Source organism: Oryctolagus cuniculus, chromosome 11, assembly GCF_051225735.1.
Source record: "Oryctolagus cuniculus isolate XC-2025 breed Fujian yellow rabbit chromosome 11, ASM5122573v1, whole genome shotgun sequence".
NCBI lineage: Eukaryota > Metazoa > Chordata > Mammalia > Lagomorpha > Leporidae > Oryctolagus > Oryctolagus cuniculus.
In genome coordinates, this window is record NC_142877.1 from 96,391,696 (window position 1) to 96,412,314 (window position 20,619).

Below are 20,619 nucleotides of genomic sequence, written 5' to 3' on the forward strand. Positions count from 1 at the left end.
GCCGCTCCACTTCTGATTCAGCTGCCTGCTAATGCGCCTGGGAAGCAGTGGAAGATGGTCCAAATCCTTCAGCCCCTGCACCCATGCGGAAGACCCGGAAGATGCTTTGGATCAGCCCAGTTCCTACTGTTGCAGCCATTTGGGGATTGAACCAGCTGGGAAGACTGCTCTCTGCCTCTCCCTTTATGCTGTAACTTTTAATTTTAGAGAGTCATAAATTTTTGTTTTGCAGTTAGCTTTGTATTTTTTAAAAATATTTGAAAGGTAAAGTTACAGAGAGAGAAGGAGAGATCTTACATCTGCTTGTCCACTCCCCAAATGGCTAAGCCAAAACCAGCAGCCAGGAGCTCCTTCCAACCAGTGAATGGAAGATCTCTGCCTTTCAAATACACAATCAAAAGGTCATTCTGGTAAAATCTGGGAAAGCAGAAGAGGGCTCAAGTCCTTAGGCCCCTGCCACCCATTTGGGAGACAAGGATGGGGCTCCTGGCTTCATCCTGGGCCAGCACCAGCAAAGATCTTTAACACTAGCTTTTGCATTTTTAAAAAATGTATGTATAGCCCTTTCAACCCAACAACTCCACTTCTAGAAATCTAGTCAACAAAAGTATCTGGCAAGTAGCACAACCGAAATGTGAAATATGTGCTGCACAATTCATGAAACCATTGTCAATATACAGATAAAATTATGACATATAGATCTATGCAATTACCAAAGAGGGTTGCCACAGCAATACTAATTTTGCAAAAGCACTACACAGTGTTATATACGTATTTGCATACAATGAAAAGGCTTAAAGGTTGCTTTTCAAAAAGGAACATATGGATCCAGTATCAAAGCATTTATAGTTTTTAAAATATTGGTCATTTGATGCAGTCATTAAGACACCGTTTAGGGAACCTGCATCCCATTTTGGAATGCCTGTGGCTCGAGTCTTAGTTCTGATTTCAGTTCGTTTCCTGTTAATGTGTACCCTGAGAGGCAGCAGTGATGGTTCAAGTACATGGGTCCCTGCTACCCACACGGGAGATGTGGATAGTGAACCAGTGGATCAGAGATCAATCTCCCTTCTCTATGCTTCTTGAAATAAATTCTAGAAAATAAAAATGGTTTGAGAAATTGTCAAAGTAAAAACATTCCTTAATTTCTTACATGAAAAATACTGGGCTTTGATAAATGTTCAGTCTACATAACAATGATGGAAGAAGGGAATTACATCATAAACCTGTTCTTAGCCTAACATGGGTGACAGTAAGGTGCGTCTTGGAAAAGGCCCTTGGAGGGGTAGGTAGAACACATTTCTTTCTAGCCAAGAGCAGTGAAGAATCACTGCCAAGGAGTGGGGTTGAGTAAGGATATTTTACAGGCCTAAAAATTTAGCATCCTTTTTTACATTTTAGGTGATGGAGAAAGAAATACTCAAGTGAAAATTCAAGTTTTATTGGAACACAGCATGACCACTTGTTTACAAACTGTGCAAGGGTGCTTCCTCACACATGGCATAACTGAGTTGCTGAAACAGACCTATGGCCTGGAAACCCCAAATACTTACTGTTTAATTGGGGGGAGGGGTTGAAATCCAAGAATTTGGCCCCACACACCCTCGGTTACTCAGTCCTCATGCTTCCTGCCAAAACGTAAGGAAAACACCAAGTTCAAATCTGATGTGGGCAACCTACCATGTCTAAGCTTTCACTCTTGAACTGAAGTCAGAAGACTTTGTAAATTTACAAGATTATCATGAAACTTAAGAACTATTCAGAGTTACTAATGTAGATCATGGAACTTTTTCAAAGCAGTCCCTTTGTAAGAATGGATAAAGACTAGAGAAGAAATATGATAGGCACACAAGGTTACTAATCTTTCCTAATTTCTAACAGTTTTTGTCCTAAATATAAATGGCACAGAAATATTAGAGCTCCTTAATGAAAACCCAGGAGATACTCTAAAACAGTGATATTTCCATTTATGTGGTGATACAAGGTCTAAGTAACTATATCCTCCTACAATCTAACAGAAACTGAAAAACTTCATTCAACAGAAGCTTGGTTTCCATCATATCTACATTCACACACTAAATGCTATTCCAACAGATGCAGGATATCAGCAAAAGGGATGCAAGACGAAATTAGGAAGACCCAAACTCTATGCTGAGTTCCACACTTAACTCTTTTAGTCTTTTAAGGAACCACAAAGCTATAAAGCAAAGCCAACTCTTAGAACAAATTCAATTCCCAGCCTCAACGATAAAAGGGAAACTAATGCAAGAATGACTATGGTAAGGAAATACACAAAGGATAACCAGCCCAGTTGGTGGATTATATATTTTTATTAATTGTATTTTTCAGAATTATTACATTCAACATATTTTGCTTTTTGTGTTGTCATTTAAAATATAAACCCTGATATAATTCCTTAAGATAGGCAGCATGCTAAATAGTTAAATGAAATGTCCCTAGCCCCAAAGTACATTATTCCAATAAAATATTACAATTTTCTTAAATAGATTGATGAATTAGGTGCCTTATTTATTATGGAATTTCCTTTTTTGGCCAGCTTTTTAGATATGGTTGAGTTTTTAAAACCTTCACTACAGCAACTAATAAAAACTCAAGGGGCTAAATTAGCCAGAAAACATTTCTGAACCATGGGGAAAAAAACAATTCCTATTGTCCCCAAGACACCATTTAGTTTCCTGTAAGCTATTTATGTTTTCAACATCTGTAGGACACAGATTTCCTTCCCTACTCTTCTTAAAACAGTGCTAAACCATAGCAACCTGTGGCTTTCATGTATTGAAATAGGTAATATTAATAGGTAGGTAATATTATTTTTAAATGCTGCTTCTGAAATTGTTTTACAAGTACATTCTTGGTCTAGAGCAAGGTCTAAGTTCTAAATTGTTCTGGTCCAAGATCTTATTATGCAGATTCTAAGAGGATCAAGATGAGTAGTGGGGAAGCCAATCATAGCAAAGTAGACAGAACAACAACAAAATTCAACAAAAACCCTAAAGCCTAAAGGATTTCAGAAAAGCTGCTGTTTGGATGAAGTTGATCTTAAAATGCCTTTTATCAATATATTCAGATTCTCTTTTCTCTCCCAAGGCTTTGCATGTGCTGTGCCCTCTACAGGGAGACGTTCATCTAGCCCAAATCCAAAAGAGCAGCCCCTCCACGTACTTCCCCTCTCCAAGGTGCAGGTGCAAGTTTTGTTTGCTCCCCACTTGTACTGTAAGAGCCCCAAGGGGAAGCCCCAGGTCACTCATTCAGGTAATCATCCCCAACAAGTAGTAGGCATATATTAAGTACTTTTATTTGTCAAAGAAATAAACAGTTTCCTTTAGCTCAGGGGCTACAAAGTGAAAGGCTTACAAGGGATAAGAACTATTTAAAAGAGCAGGCAGGCTAGCAGGGGACCCTAGTCAACTGGAGACTAACTGGGTAAGAGGACAATGACATGCTCTTCAGGTGGTTGCTAGTCAGCTCCTTCCAGTAGGTGCCATGCACAGAGGTGGGGCAGGTCCACAACTGCCAGCTCTTTCTTCAGATCATTCAGATATTTGCATTCTGGATTTTCCTGTGAACCTCCAGATTTTAAAGTGCTGGCAGCAAATTCAAAATGTTTCTAACCAACCACACTGTGTGAGGCCAAGCTAAATAGGCCTGCAGGCCAGAAGTACTGCCAGTTTTCAACCACTGCTTTGGTCTCTCCCAGATCTCCTAAGAAAGTGCAATCAACACATTGGCTCTTGCTTCATCCCACTGGTTGAGAAAGCAAGTCTTTTCGAAACAATAGGGACCTCTCATCAAAATTCCAAAGGGGGAAAAAATGCAATGCCCTGAAATTAGGAGTACATATATTTGAGGTCAAAGCCTTAATTCATTTCTGTATTTCCACAACTCTAAACTTAGTAGACATCATAGTCCTCTTTAGATAGATTTCTATAGTGCAATAGATTTAAATCTGAGATTTTCTAACTTGTAAATCACTATGTGATACTAGCTAAAACCATGAACAATGCTACCCACAGTAAATAATGCTGATCTCTAACAGCTTGAAGTCAATTTTAGAATGATATTCCGTTTCCTAAGTTGTAGTCAATGATGCCCTCTGAATAACGCAAGAATTGTCTATAAACAACCACTATTAACAGTTTTAAAATTCACAATGGTAACTACTTTATTCTGAATTTTAACATTTGCTACCGATATCAGTTACCACTCATCAAATGCTTTTTTATGTTGAAAATGTAATTTTAATAGATAATTCTTCATATTACATAAGATCACAATAAAATACACTACATTCTGAAGAAATTCCAAAAGTTATGAGAATAAGAATGAAGAAAATCCAAATGGGCTACAATATCCATTACCTTAAACTGCAAGAGAAAAAGGTTCCAAGTTTACAGATTTATGGCTGGCTACGTTTATGACTTCAAAATACCAAGAATGAGGAATTAGACAGGAAGAGAGGTGGGAAAGAACACTTTTGTGAGGGGAAGAACTCAGTCGGTCAATGAAGAAAAAGAATCAATGAATTCCAAATCAAAGAATAAAAGCTCCCACAGCAACAACCAGAAAGATGAAAGAATCATTAACTGAGTATCTGATGCTCTCACAGGAAGAAGCCTTCTGATGACACTCAGGCAGGTGGTGTGCTTGAGATCTGTGCACCAGGCCTGTCAGGGAGACTCACAAATGCCTCCGCAAACCCCAGATGATGATCAGATTGGTGTTTCCCAATAACACACACGGGCAGGAAGTTTTCAGACAAGGATCAAGAAAAAGGTCATAACCCAAATCCAAGGCAAAAATGTGCTGTAACACATGAAAACTTTCTTTGCTGTGACTGTCCTATATGGTAATTTTCAAACATCGTGGCAAGACACCAATGACCTAACTAATCAGACAACACAACATTTATTTCAAATTTCTAGGAGGTAAAAAAAGGTCAGATACTGTTGCTTTATGCATGCTTAGGGCTAGTTTATAAATACTCCATTCAATAATGCTGTAACACAGAGTTGCATCAGTGAAAAAAAACTGGCAAAATCTACCTTTTGCCATTCAATTTATCAGATGGTGAAAACCAAAACAGAATGTTCCATCAGAGCTTTAATTTTTAAATACGATTGTCACATTGGGAAAATGAAATAAACACAGTAAAATAAACTGTACAAAGGCAAAGTAGAATAACAAAAAATATTTTACTAAAACATAAGATTTACAGAAGTTTCCAGACAAGCCATACAAAATGGTCACAAGCTGTTTTGAAGGGGGGAATCTACACTTGACAGCAAAGTCACAATGTTATTAGTGAGGGCTGTGATGTTTGTTTAATGTTCCCATTTTGGTTCAAACAATCAAGCTTGTCCATCTACAGAGTCTAAATTGTTAGACTTGGCTAGAGAGCATATTCTAAAGAATTGGTTAGCTGCTTTTAACCAATGCAATTAGATCACCATAAAGGGGGGGGGAGCCCATAAAATTAAAATAAAACATACCTCCCCCCTAAAAAAAAATAAAATAAAATAAAGAAAAACACCCACACCCCTGCAGCTAACCCTGACAACTACCTTCATTCACAGTGCTTTATACTTAAACCATGATAGGGGAAATGAATAAAAGCAGAGGGGCCACTGCTTTTAAACGTTTCCACAACAATCCAGATGATACTTCTAGCCTCTGTTCATGCTTTACAACAGCGAATCAGGACAAGACATAGATTTGCTAATGTGCATTTAATCACCAAAGGACTGAAGATGTCTGGGCTTTTATTCTGTAATATTTCTAAGACTGTGTCCATTAAATGCAAACAAAAAGGAAGAAGTCTTGGCAGAACAGGAGAAGTGATGCATACTTGATGATCAGATCGATTTAAATATTATTCATGGCATATAGCCTAGTCCATGCTCTAGCTGCAGACAAAAACAAACATGCAATTATTATTTTACTTAGTTCAATCTGTTATCTGCTCAACTCCACAGTAAGTAAACAAATAGTATTGTTACTTATGAAAATGCCATGCCATAATCATTTAAATTCATGTCATTTTATAAACTAGATCAAGGCTGGAAGATTTTCTGTATGCCTAATTACCAAAAACACCACAATAAAATTCAAAAGTTCTACAAAACTTAACAGGCTGAATTTTTGGATCTCCATCAATTTTGTTAAAATCAGAAGAACCTTCTTAAATCCGAACTCTGCAGCCGTAAACTGCTACATATTTTAATCATATGGATTACAAAAACAGCTCAAGAGTTCAAAGTTTTCTAGATCTTTACATATTGCTAAATGAATAAGAGATACTCAGTATTTGTTAAACCCAGTAGAATTATAAGGGTCCAAGATGTTCCAATTACACATTGTCCTTAAATCTGAGGATCCCATAGCAGACTGTAAGACATTATTACATATTATATTTTAAGATATTATTTGTATACTATAACAAGCAGGATCTTATTGATCTTATTTATTTTAGATTTTTTTTCCTTTTTCTTGCCAAGGGCCTTAAAGAACGGTAGTACAAACTAGTTTCTAAAAGTAGAAGTGGTGTGAAAGAGAATGAATATTAAATACCTGTTTCTATGGCTTGGGCTTCATTGGTCTTCCACTGCTCCGCTACGTCATTTGCTAATGGATCATCTGGATTGGGAGCACTTAACAAAGCCTGGATCGATAGCAGAACTGTGCGGATCTGCAGTGCTGGGGACCACTTATCTATGAAGGCAACAGGCCCAGTAGGATATGATAAAGCATGAAAAAACAAGCCCAGAACTGCTGCATCTCCCTCCCACAGACCTCTGTGGTCTTTGTACACACCAAGAATATGTTTACATTCTAGATATGAAATGCTTAAGATAATAAAAAGGAAAAATTTTAATAGCATATGATGATAAAGGTAACACTTACCTTTCAAAATATCTAAACATATTCTTCCCAACTTGTCTACATTAGGATGATAAATTTTGGTCATGAAACGTACTTTAGGGGCTGCCATTGGGTATTCTTCTGGAAGGAATAGTTCAAGTTTAAAAGTCCCTCCCTCAAAGGGGGAATCCTGGGGGCCAGCAATGACCACATGAAAATAGCGGGCGTTGCTCTCATCTGGTTCTGCTTTAATGCCAGGAACTGGTTCTGCCAGCAAACGCTGGGTTTCCTACAACAGAAAAGCAAATACATTTGTGAAACAAATGCCATTTCAACTAAACCAAAATTAAAATTACAAAGTTCACCTCTTGAAATTAGACATAAAAGAACCTCTCCAATCTCCCAAAGGGCTTTTATTGGCTTACACAATAGAAATTTCAAAGAAAGGACCATATAAATGATTACAACCAGCTGAATATAACTGCAAAATCTCGATCACCTACCACATATTCCAGTTACAAATGTCTAAAATATATTGATAACAAAAGTAATGCAACTGGCCGGTGCCGCGGCTCACTAATCCTCCGCCTGCGGCGCCAGCAGCCCAGGGTTCTAGTCCCAGTTGGGATGCCGGATTCTGTCCCGGTTGCTCCTCTTCCAGTCTAGCTCTCTGTTGTGGCCCGGGAAGACAGTGGAGGATGGCCCAAGTGCTTGGACCCTGCACCTGCATAGGAGACCAGGAGGAGGCACCTGGCTCCTGGCTTCGGATCGGCGCAGTGCGCTGGCCGTATCAGCCATTTGGGGGGTGAACCAACGGAAGGAAGACCTTTCTGTGTGTGTGTCTCTCTCTCTCACTGTCTAACTCTGTCAAAAAATAAAAAATAAATAAAAAAGTAATGAAACTAATTGTGAAAAAAAAAAAAAAAAACCACCCACCCATGCGTGCGCGCATGCACACACACAGTAGGATTACCACAAAAGTAAAGCAACTTGTTCTTGTAAACTACACCAAAACTAGGCTATTTCATAGGCAAAATTAGTTTTTAAAGCCACTGAAAATCTCTCATGGAAAATATAAAGAAATAACGGAAGGAGATAAGAACAAGCATAGGCATCTGAGTAAGGACAGATGGTGCCTGGTTTCTAAAATTGACGGTTAACCTCAAAGGGATCTTCAATGCTCCCAGCAATCTTACTATTGGTTCTCCTTTCCACTGTTTCCCCTCTCTCCCATAAAACATACTCTTCCCTCTTTCAAACTTTCAGCACCTCTATCCCCATCCTCACTTTGTCTGATGCCTTGGTTCCTATTTCATGAGGAAAAATAAGCTTCCTAAATTCCCAAGAAAGCATGCGCACACTCACCTGTACCTGTCCCACACGCTCTGTCTTTGCTCCTGTTACTGCCAATGAAGTGCCTTATTCTTGGCTAAGAGCCAACCTCTTCATATTACCTCTGCAACTATTCAAGGAAACTGCTAACAGTGTCTGCTCCCTTCCTGCACCTTCACTTGTCCCCTCGTTATTTGATCTTCCCCCAAATCATGCAAACTGTTGTCATTTTTTCCCAGTAAGTGCAGAAATGACCTGGGCCAGCGCTGCGGCTCACTAGGCTAATCCTCTGCCTTGTGGCGCCGGCATACGGAGTTCTAGTCCCGGTCGGGGCGCCGGATTCTGTCCCGGTTGCCCCTCTTCCAGGCCAGCTCTCTGCTGTGGCCAGGGAGTGCAGTGGAGGATGGCCCAAGTGCTTGGGCCCTGCACCCCATGGGAGACCAGGGGAAGCACCTGGCTCCTGCCACTGGATCAGCGCGGTGCGCGCGCGCCGGCCGCGGCGGCCATTGGAGGGTGAACCAACGGCAAAGGAAGACTTTTCTCTCTGTCTCTCTCTCACTGTCCACTCTGCCTGTCAAATAAATAAATAAAAGTAAAAAAAAAAAAAAAAAAAAAAGAAAGAAAAAGAAAAAAGAAAATGATGTGGACCCACTCCCCATGCCATCAACTACTGCCTCAATGCTTTATAATTGCCTGTCTCCAATGTATTCCTCCCTTCCTTTCTTGAACATACTCTACTATCAGGTTGTAGCCAATAGCCAGTTTATAATAAGGGCACCAATGATACACACATAGTTAAATCATACGGCCAATGCTTAGTCCTTATCTTACTTGCTCTAAATAAAACATCTTATTTAGCTGTTCTGCCTTCATCTTTAAAAGACTTCACCTGTGCTATCACCACTCTCCTACCTCTCTTCCTACTTGTACAGCATCAGCTTCTTTTAGTCTCCTTGCCAGTTCCTATCTCCCCAATACCCCAACACTGAAGTGCAACAGGGATCTGCCCAGAGCCTCTTCTCTATCTACACATTCAGTGATACAATGAATTTAAATTCTAAAGACATTCTAAACATGAAGAAACCTCCTGTAATTCATACCCGGGACAGACCTCTCCCCTCATCCTATTTCTTCCATCCATAACTGCCAGCTTAACAGATCTTCTATTAAATAAAAAGCATCCCAAACTTAACATGACCAAAACTGAGCTTCTCACCTTCCTGACACTCAACCTGCTTTTCTCCCAAAGTTCCTGTTCTATCTAATTGATCCACCTATTCCTTCATATGCCACACATCTAATCTGATTGAATTCCATTTTGAAACACACCAAAATCTGCAACTGGATGGCTTCTTGCCACTCCACTGCTACACTACTCTAAGTCACACAAGTTCTCACTTAGTATGCTGCAACACCCTCCAAACTTGTTCTCCCTGCTTCTAACCTTGTTACCCACTACTTCCCAAGCTGATATTTCACAGTCATTTTAAAAACCAAAGTCCTTACCATGGACTCCCCAATAAGGGTTCTATATACCTCACTCTGCCTACCTCTCTCTGACTCATCTTCAGATATTCTTTATTTGTTAATATTTATTTATTTACAGAGACAGAAAGGAAGAAGAGCCTGAGAGAGAGAAATCTTCCATCTGCTGGTTCATTTCCCAAACAGCAGCAACAGCCAGGGCTGGGCCAGACCAAAGCCAGAAGCCAAGAGCTTCCTCCAGCTCTTCCACATAGGTGCAGGGGCCCAGCAACTGGGCCATCCTCTGCTGCTTCCCAAGGCACATTAGTAGGGAAGTGAATAGGAAGTAGAGAGGCCAGGACATAAACTGGTGCCCATATGGGACACCTGTGTCCCAGGCGGTGGCTCTCCTGCCAAGCCACAAAGCCAGCCCCTCATCTTCAGATATTCTAACCCCAACACCCTCTCTTTGTTCTAGCCAAATCAAGTACACAAGTTCTTCAACCTGCCGAACATACTCCCACACCTCTAAGGCTTTGTACTTGCTCTTCTTTCCCTCAAATTGCTCTTTGGCTTACTCCTTCAACTCCTGAAGCTTCATTCAAAGACATTTTCTCACTGCAGTCTTCATAACTGAAAATGCAATCTCATTTCACCCTACCCTACACACTTCCCTACTTTATCTCCACAGCACCACTGATTACACATCTTGCTTATTTTGTTGAGGGTAAAAGCTCCATAAAAGAAATTTCAGTATGTTTATTCCTGACATATCTTTATAACTTGGAGCAGAAGCTGACACCATAGTAGATGTTCAATGAATACTTAAAGAGTTATGAGTCTACTTGATGCCATAAAGAATGAGGAATGAACTAACAGATTTTCATCTTTAATATCATTAAAGTAGGGTCCTTTTCAAAGCAGGATGTATACATCATGAGAGAAACACAAAAGGATCCATTCAAGTGCTGGAGAAATAGTCTGACTTCTACTAATACTGAACCAAAACACCATTAATATCTAATAAACTGGAAACAGTATGTACAGCATATATTAGTAATACATTTTCAATATTTTGAATAGGCATGCATAGTAATTCTAAGTTTTAAGGAATGAAAAACAATGAAAATACTTAAGAAATTATATACATTACATTATTTCATTCTACAACCACAGTATACACACTTAAAACACTCATGTACGGAAATAGTCGTAAGATGTAGATACAAATCAAATCCTCACCCCAAATTTGTTAAACCCAAGGCCATCTAAAAAAAGTAATGTATCTGGCACTCAATACTTTATTTTAATTATAGTAATGCAAGGGCAAATTAGAAGCTGAAACATTGTGAATCCCTTTCAATAAAATGTTCTCTAGGTTCAAAATAAAACATTTTAAGAACATTAAAAAGTCCAAGAGGCAATGATGATGTCTCCCTCTTTTGGAAACCATATATAGAACATAAAATGAGAAAAAAGATGTCTTCATTTCTAGGAAAAAGCAAAGATATTAAGAATGAACAGCAAGAATGGAAGAATCAGAAAAGAACAAAACAGTAAAATGCTTGACGTTTGGCCTTTCCTCACCTTGATCCTTTTGTTTTCCTATTTTTAGAAAGCCATGAAGATGGAGATTGGAAAAAAGAGTGCCAGAGTCCACACTCCAGTTAAACAAGGTAGCAGCAGCTATTTAAAGCTATAATAAGCTACCAGAAGGGCCTCTAAGAGCATATCCTAAAATAGTTTCCAAAATCATCCTCAGTACACATTAGTAGAGACAGATATGGCATTCATTTTCTCATCTTCAGCTCATCCTCAAAATCAGACATTAAGCAGATCATGTGATCTGATCAATCACAAGATTTAATTGAAACATATTTTAGGATAAGCTAATTTAGGTATGGAAAACACTTGAAATAGTTTTCCCTTGCTCTCAAGTTCTAATGGATTTGACACAATGAACAGATGTATAATTATATGACTACAGTTCTGATTTCCCAAACAAACCCAGAGCATATATTACGGGAGGGAAAAGGAATAAAATCCAAACCACATGAACAAGTCTCAGATGCTAGCATATGAAAGTCTTACCCACAGAAGTTGGTGGCAACTTTTTCCCAAATAAGGCAAAAACTGGATAGGAGAGAAAATTCTTGCTACAATTCAACACATAGTTAACTGTGAAATACCTTCTAGTTTTACACTATTTGGTCAAAAGATAGCAAAGCACAGTATGCTTTTTTAAGTCAACAAGAAAAAGATTTAAATTCCTACTGATTCATGTACTAACAAGTAGTTTGCATTGCTCTGAGGCACAGCGTCCTTACTTCCTCTCACGCAGAGCACAGTCCCCATTATCTACAGTTTCACTTTTCCACTGTTTCAGCCAATCCAGTCAACAAGTCTGATTACATTACAGGAAAAGTTCTAGAGATGAGCAAATTTTAAATTGTTCACTGTTTTGAGTAGCATGATGAAATTTCTCACACGCTGCTCCATCCCACTCAGGACTTCAATCATCCTTTTGTTCAGGATATCTACAATTCTAACAGTACTCAGCCATCAAAACCTCAGTAACCATCTTGGTTATCAGACCAACTGCTGTAACATCACAATGCTTGTATTCAAGTAACCCTTACTATAGTTAATAATGGCCCCAAAGCACAAGAGTAATAATGCTGGCAATTAAGATGACAAAGTAAAGCCACAAAGTGCTACCTTTAAGAAAAAAAGTCAATGTGTTTTGGCTTAAGAAAAAAAAAAAAAACCTACACTGTGGTTGCCAAGACTAACAATTAAGAATGAATCTCTTGAAAAGTTGTAAAGAAATGAAAAGGATATTCAAGCTGGTTTGCTGAATGTCCTGCAAAACGCAGAAGTTATAGCCACAATGTGTGATAAATGCTTAGTTAAGAAGGCAAAGGCCAGCACATGGCGCAGTAGGTTAATCCCCTGCCTGTAGCACAGGCATCCCATATGGGCGCTGGTTCAAGTCCCAGCTGCTCCTCTTCTGATCCAGCTCTGCTACCGCCTGGGAAAGCAGTAGAAGATGGGCCAAGCACTTGGGCACTGCATTCCCATGGGAGACCCAGAAAAAGTTCCTGGCTCCTGGCTTCGTATTGGCCCAGCTCCAGCTGTTGTGGCAATTTGGGGAGTGAACCGGTGGATAAAGACCTCTCTCTCTCCCTCTCTCTGCCTCTGCTTCTCTTTCAAATAAATAAATGAAATATTAAAACTTTCAGTCCAGCTCTCTGCTGTGGCCCAGGAAGGCAGTGGAGGATGGCCCAAGTGCTTGGGCCCTGCACCCACCTGGGAGACCAGGAGGAAGCACCTGGCTCCTGGCTTCAGATCAGCGCAGTGCGCCAGCTGTAGCGGCCATCTGGGGGGGGGGGGGTGAACCAACAGAAAAAGGAAGACCTTTCTCTCTGTTTCTCTCTCACTCTCTAACTCTGCCTGTCAAAAAAAAAAAAAAAAAGAAAAAAAAAGTTGTATATGTAAAATCCAAAACAGTACAAATAGGGCTCAGTAACTATCCAAGGTGTTAGGCATCTTATAGGAGTCTTGGAGCATACCCATCGTGGATAAGGGAAACAAATATAACAAATATAGAATATCAAATGAGTTAACATCGTATAATGTCCTGACAAATGAGATCACACACAAACGCCACGATCACAAAGACTCAACTCAGAAAGAATTTAGGTTAAGATCAAACCACAACAAATCTCAAGATTTATTAAATCAACAAAAGTTTATTTTAAGGAAAACAGAATAATCACTACTTGCATTTTGAGATTCCACTATGTTTTTTTTTTTTAATTTATTTATTTTATTTAAAAGTCAGTTATACAGAGAGAAGGAGAGGCAGAGAGAGAGAGAGAAGTCTCCCATCTGATGGTTCACTTCCCAGTTGGCTGCAATGGCCAGAGCTGTGCCAATCCGAAGCCAGGAGCCTCTTCCATGATTCTCATGCTGGTGCACGGGCCCAAGGGCCATCTTCTACTGCTTTCCCAGGCCATAGCAGAGAACTGGATCGGAAGTGGAGCAGAGGGTCTTGAATCAGCGCCCATATGGGATACTGGCACTTCAGGCCAGGGCATTAATCCACTGCGCCACAGCATCGGCCCCTTCACTTAGTTTAAAAGCAAACCAAGGATGGAAGCACAAGGAGAACTAGGCTTGGGGCCAGGTGTACAGACAGTACTGTAGACTATGTTCAGGAAATCAGTTACTAAAAAATTGAAAAGGAAGAGCAGCAAAGAACAGGGTACAGGTACCAAAAGCATCAAGATTAACCCCCAAAAAGTTATCTCACAAAATAAAACAACAGTACATGCCACAAATACTTATCCCCCATACTTAATTTGACAGACAATGAAGCTCTATGCATTCTTTTAAAAAAATTTATTTATTCATTTGAAAGGCAGAGTTACAGAGAGGCAGAGGCAGAGAGAAGAGTGGTCTTCCAACCACTGATTCACTCCCCAAATGGCCGCAACGGCCGGAGCTGAGCCAATCCGAAGCCAGGAGCTTCTTTTGGAAGCTCCCACATGGGTGCAGGGCCCCAAGGACTTGGGGCATCTTCCACTGCTTTCCCAGGCCATAGCAGAGAGCCAGATCAGAAGTGGAGCAGCCGGGACCAGTGCCCATATGGGATGCGGCACTGCAGGTGGTGGCTTTAACCACTATGCCACAGCACCGGCCTGGGGCCCCACACATTCTCAGTGTGACGATTTAATCATATATAAGTAAACATTTTGGGTATTAAACTATTTTCAGAAAAAGGGTGATGATTCATAAGAAAAGCCAGTACATTAGTCCAATGTACCATGTCTAGATTTTCACCAGTTAGAATATTTTCTGAAGTACAATGTATGACTAATAATGCCAACTGTAGATCTTTTAGCTCACCAGGACCAAGAGCTATATGACAACTCTAACTTCATTATCATTAAAGTCATATAAAATTGAGGGATGTTTCAATGATACTTACTCGATTCTAATCTCTATCACTCAACCTTTTATTCCTTTAAATTTATTTTCATTTTTAATTTGAAAGGCAGAGAGAGAGAGAGAGAGAGAGAGAAACTGAGAGAGAGATCTTAATTTGCTGGTTCACTCCTCAAATGCCCACAACAAACAGGGCTGGGCTGGGCCAAGCCAAAGCCAAAAGCCAAGAACTCCATCTGGGTCCCCACATGAGTGGCAGGAACCCAAGTGTCTGGGCCATCTATAGTGTCTTCCCAGCATATCAATAGGAAGCTAGATTAGATATGCAGATAGCCAGGACTTGAATCAAGCACAACATGGGATGTGGCCATCCCAGGCAGCAGCTCAACCCACTGTGCCATAACACCAACCCCGGTAAGTAAGCATTTTTAAAAAGTTACCACCAGGCCGGCGCCGCGGCTCACTAGGCTAATCCTCCGCCTTGCGGCACCGGCACACAGGGTTCTACTCCCGGTCGGGGTGCCGGATTCTGTCCCGGTTGCCCCTCTTCCAGGACAGCTCTCTGCTGTGGCCAGGGAGTGCAGTGGAGGATGGCCCAAGTGCTTGGGCCCTGCACCCCATGGGAGACCAGGATAAGTACCTGGCTCCTGCCATCGGATCAGCGTGGTATGCCGGCCGCAGCGCGCCTGCCGCGGCGGCCACTGGAGGGTGAACCAACGGCAAAGGAAGACCTTTCTCTCTGTCTCTCTCTCTCTCTCACTGTCCACTCTGCCTGTCAAAAAAATTTTTAAAAAAGTTACCACCAATGGGTATATGAGTATCATACCCCTAAGTTCATTTTACCATAAGCTGTATGAGTTTTACTGCACAAATTCGACAAACACCATGATTTTTATAAACACATATTCCTCCCTACAATAAAACTGACTATATTCTAGCTGGGATTAGACCAAGAACCAAAGTTGTGCTCAATTTCTTCACTATACTATCTCCTTACAAGTACTAAGGCTAGTTAGCAATATGCCAAGATAAAAGTGGCTGATCCATATTTTTATCTACAATTATGCTTTTCAACAGAAATACAATGCAAGCCACACATGTACTTCAAATTCTAGTGGCCATAATAAAAAGCAAAAAGAAACAAGTAAAATTAATTTAATTAATATATTCTATTTAAAAAGCATTGTTTCAACATGTAATCAATATAAAAATTAGGTATACATTTTGCATCCTTTTTCCAAAACTAAGTTTTCAAAGATCAGTATGTAATTTATACCCACAATAAATAAATTCAAGCTATCCACACTTCAACCATCAACAGTCACATGGGACTAGCAGCTACCACACAGGACAAGGAAGCACAAAGACAATCATGTTACAGTTATGTGACTGACAAGAATTTAACTTAGTTCATAAAGTCAGTAAATTTTTGTAAAGAAATTTTAACTACTGCTATATTCCCCTAGAAAAAAAATTCTATAAAATGGTCAGGGGCCACCATTGTGGCATAGTGGGTAAAGCTGCTGCCTGCAACACCAGCATCCCATATGGGGTTCGATTTCAGTCCCAGATGCTCTGCTTCTGATCCAGCTCCCTGTTAATGGCCTGGGAAAAGCAAACACTTGCTACCTACATGGGAGACTCAGATGAAGCTCCTGACACCCGGCTTTGTCCAGGACCAGCACAAAACAGCCCCAGCCATTGCAGCCATCTGGGGAGTGAACCAGCTGACAGAAGATCAATCTCTCTCTCACTTACTTGCTCTCTCAAATAAATAAATCTTTTTAAAAAATAAAGTTAGAACTTCTGGAATCACAACAGGGGCCGGCGCTGTGGCGTAGTGGGTAAAGCCACCACCTGCAATGCCAGCATCCCATATGAGCTCCAGTTCGAGCCCTGGCTGCTCTAATTCCCATCCAGCCCTCTGCTATGGCCTGGGAAAGCAGTAGGATATGGCCCAAGTCCTTGGGGCCCTACACCCACGTGGGAGACCTAGAAGAAGCTTCTGGCTCCTGGCTTCGGATCGGCGCAGCTTCAGCCGTTGCAGCCATTTGCAGAGTGAACCAGCAGATGGAAGACTTTCTCTCTCTGCCTCTCCTTCTCTGTGTAACTCTAACTTTCAAATAAATAAAATATTTTTTTAAAAAAAGGGGGGCAACGGTTACTGTTTGCAACAGTCACAAGACTATATTTGGAAATGATGTCTGTAACAATTTTAACAAAATGAACTCAAAGGAGGTAACTACATAATGAAATAAGGGCTAATCAGAGGATAATTTTAATTTTCATAGTCCACACTACCCCCTAGTGGACATAAAACATCTCAACTTATTTCAACCTTTTTCCCTTTGCCAATACAAAACAAATGATGCTTATGATGTTCACATTGCTAACTGGTTTTTAAAAATTACATCATATGAACACCACTGAGAAACCAAAAGCAAATGTTAGCACTCCCTCTGAACATGAGTTTAGATAAGGCTTATCCTGACCTGGATTCAGGAAGTAAATATAAGCAGTCTTTTATAAGTAACATCAGCAAAATCAAGCTGTCTCCTTTTGTCTTCTAAATCAGTCTCACTACTAACTGCTTACAATCCTTTTGATGGGCTTTGGGAACCATGAAAATTTCTTTAAAGTACTTATCCTAAAAGTCAGAGAATAATGGTTCTCAACACACACTCATTCTCCCATACATTTAAACTTCATGATTTCTTAGGTGACAAATTCAGATAAGGACAATGGAAAGAGCTATTTGTTGTTGTTGGTTTTTTTTTTTTTTTTTTTTTTTAAGATTTGCTTATTGGGGCTGGCACTGTGGCTTAGCAGATAAAGCTGCCACCTGCAATGCTGGCATGCCATATGGGTGCCTGTTCAAGTCCTGGCTGCTTCACTTCCAATTCAGCTCTCTGCTATGGCCTGGGAAAGCAGTAAGATGGCCCAAGTCCTTGGACTCCTGAACCCACATGGGAGACCCGGAAGAAGCTCCTGGCTCCTGATCAGCACAGCTCCGACCGTTGTGGCCATTTGGGGAATAAGCCAGCGGATGGAAGATCTCTCTCTCTGCCTCTGCTTCTCTGTAACTTTGCCTTTCAAATAAATAAATAAATCATTAAAAAAAAGATTCATTTATTTAATTCAGATGCTGAGTTATAGACAGAGGGAAAGACAGAGAGAGAGGTCTTCCATCTGCTGGTTCACTCCCCAAATGGCCAAAATGGCCAGAGCTGGGCTATTCCGAAGCCAGGAGCCAGGAGCTTCTTCCAGGTCTCCCATGTGGGTGCAGGGGCCCAAGCACTTGGGCCATCTTCCACTGCTTTCTCAGGTCAATTAGCAGGGAGCTGGATGGGAAGTGGAACAGCCAGGACTCAAACTGTGCCTATTTGGGATACCGGCACTGCAGAAGGTAGCTTAACCCGTTGCACCACAGCATCAGCTCTGAAAGGAGCTATTTCAAAGGTTCCAGGTATCAAGTATTAATTCTGCTAGGTTAACAGGTATGGAAAGTACTCTTTATTACACTTAGAGTAGTAACCTAGAAATGGGGCTGGATCACTTGCACTAAAAATCTACATCTTTTTTCTTTTTAAAATGTATTTATTTAATACATGGCCACAACAGCAGGGGCTGGGCCAGGCCAAAGCCAGGAGCCAGTAGTTTCATCTGGATCTCCTATGTGGTGGCAGGGCCCCAAACACTTGGGCATCTTCCTCTGCTTTCCCAAGTGTATTAGCAGGTTGCTGGACTGGAAGTGGAGCAACCAGGACTCAATGGCTCCCATAAGGGATGCTGGTGTTACAGGTGGTGGCTTAACCCACTACACCACACCACCAGTCCTAACTAGAAATCTACATCTAACCCACATCAGTAAGACCACATCAATACTTCTGTGAAGTTCAGGGAAAAGAAACAGAGTCTTGGAAATAAGAGGATCTTCTGAAAGGTTAAGTACATATGACCACATTGTTTCTTGGGCCTCAAATTAATCTGGAAGCTTCTCCCCAGTACTTCAGTTTCCTGTTCATTACCTCTACAACATGATTATCACAATAACTGTTGTATTTAAAGACAGGAACCATACCTAGCAAATGATAGTTAAATGCTGAACAAGTACCATTCACTGAATAAATGCCACGCATGCATCAATACCACACAGAGTTGACAGGAAAGATTACTATACCTGCTGTGTTTGTTGGTAACTTTCACCTCTGAAATAGCATTTAAGATTATTCTAATTAATGACAGTGGACAAAAATCAGAAAATCCTAACAAACTCCCTGCAAGAAGGAAATCTGCCTACCATTCCCCAATTCTTCCACCAATTAAACACAAGAGAGATTGCGTTGTAATGTGTGTTTTTCTCTCCGCCAGCCTACAAATTCTGTAAGGGCAGGGCAGGGACTACATGCAATTATCAAGCACTCCTCCCTAGACACACAGAGAATCAATAAAAGTTCACTAATGAAAGTTCAATAAAAATGGCGCCAAACACCAATTTAGATGCTGCATATATACTAACTCAATTAATCATCATACTCATTTTATAAGTGAGGAACTAAGAATAACTAGCTAAGGGCTCATATTGTGATGCAGTAGGTAAAGCTGCTGCCTACAACGCTGGCATTCCTTATGGGTGCTAGTTTTGATCCTGGCTACTCCACTTCCCATCCAACTCCCTGTTAATGTACGTGGGAAAGCAGGGGAAGACGCCTCAAGTAGTTGGGCCCTGGCACCCATGTGGGAGACCGGATGAAAATCCTGGCTTCCTACCTTCAGCCTGGCCCAGCCCTGGCCATTGTGGTTATTTGGAGGAGTGAATCAGTAATCGAAGATCTCTCGGTCTCTCCCTCTCTAACTCTGCCTTTCAAATAATTATATAAATCTTAAACAAATAAATAACTAACTAGTTACAATATAACCAAATAAGCAAATGACAGAGTCAAGATTCAAATCCCAGTTGCTGGTTTCTATTCAGTCTAGCACTAACATTAAGATGTTTGTTTCTTAATCTCAATGGAACAAATAATGACAATTAACTATATGAACTGTAAAGTGTCTGACAAGGACAGCAAACAATAGCAGTGGAAAGTAAGGAACAGCTATTTTCAGCCCTTTCATAATCATAAAGAATGCTTCATGAGACAACTTTAAGCCACTATACTTTTACCTGGAATTATAATCTGAAAATGGTAAATCGTTTTGCCTATCTTTGATACCACATGAAGCCACTATGTTCTGCAATTTTTTTTTAAGATTTATTTGTTTATTTGAAAATCAGAGTTAAACCGAGAAGCAGAGGCAGAGTGAGAGAGAAGTATTCCATCTGCTGGTTCACTCCCCAAATGGCCACAACAGTCGGTGTTGCTCCTATCCAGAGCCAGGAGCCAGGAGCCTCTTCCAGGTCTCCCACACGGGTGCAGGGGCCCAAGGACTTGGGCCATCTTCCACTGTTTTCCCAGGCCATAGCAGAGCTGGATCAGAAGTGGAGCAGCCGGGACTCGAACTGGTGCCCATAAGGGATGCTGGCACTTCAGGTAGCGACTTTACCTACTATGCCACAGTGCCAGCCCCTCTGCAATGTTCTTGTAGCTTAAAAATATGAATTTACAAGGCTGGCACTGTGGTGTTACGGATAAAGCTGCTACCTCCAGTGCCACCATCCCATATGGGTGCCGGTTCGAGTCCCGGCTGCTCCACTTCCTACCCAGCTCTCTGCTATGGCCTGGGAAAGCAGTAGAAGATGGTCCAAGTCCTTGGGCCCCTCCACCCACGTGGGAGACCTGGAGGAAGCTCCTGGCTCCTGACTTCGGATGGAAGTCTCTCTCTGCCTCTCTTCCTCTCTCTGTGTAACTCTGACTTTCAAATAAACAAATTTTGTTTTAAAAAATATTATGTGGGCCGGCGCCACAGCTCACTAGGCTAATCCTCCGCCTAGCGGCGCCAGCACACCGGGCTCTAGTCCCGGTTGGGGCGCCGGATTCTGTCCCGGTTGCT

The 20,619-nt window shown here is 41.0% G+C and overlaps 1 protein-coding gene across 1 annotated transcript in view; it reads right to left on the reverse strand.

Annotated features, from left to right (window-relative positions):
- Positions 1–4,236: 4,236 nt before the first annotated feature.
- The window catches only part of UBE2N (ubiquitin conjugating enzyme E2 N), a 40,165-nt gene continuing 23,782 nt past the window's right edge, over positions 4,237–20,619 (reverse strand). The window contains exons 2-4 of the mRNA XM_002711200.6: positions 6,922–7,168; positions 6,589–6,729; positions 4,237–5,924 (exon numbers count right to left, since the gene is read on the reverse strand). Coding sequence (XP_002711246.1) covers positions 5,884–5,924; positions 6,589–6,729; positions 6,922–7,168 — 429 coding nt within the window. The 3' untranslated portion in view covers positions 4,237–5,883. The remainder of the gene's footprint in view (positions 5,925–6,588; positions 6,730–6,921; positions 7,169–20,619) is intronic.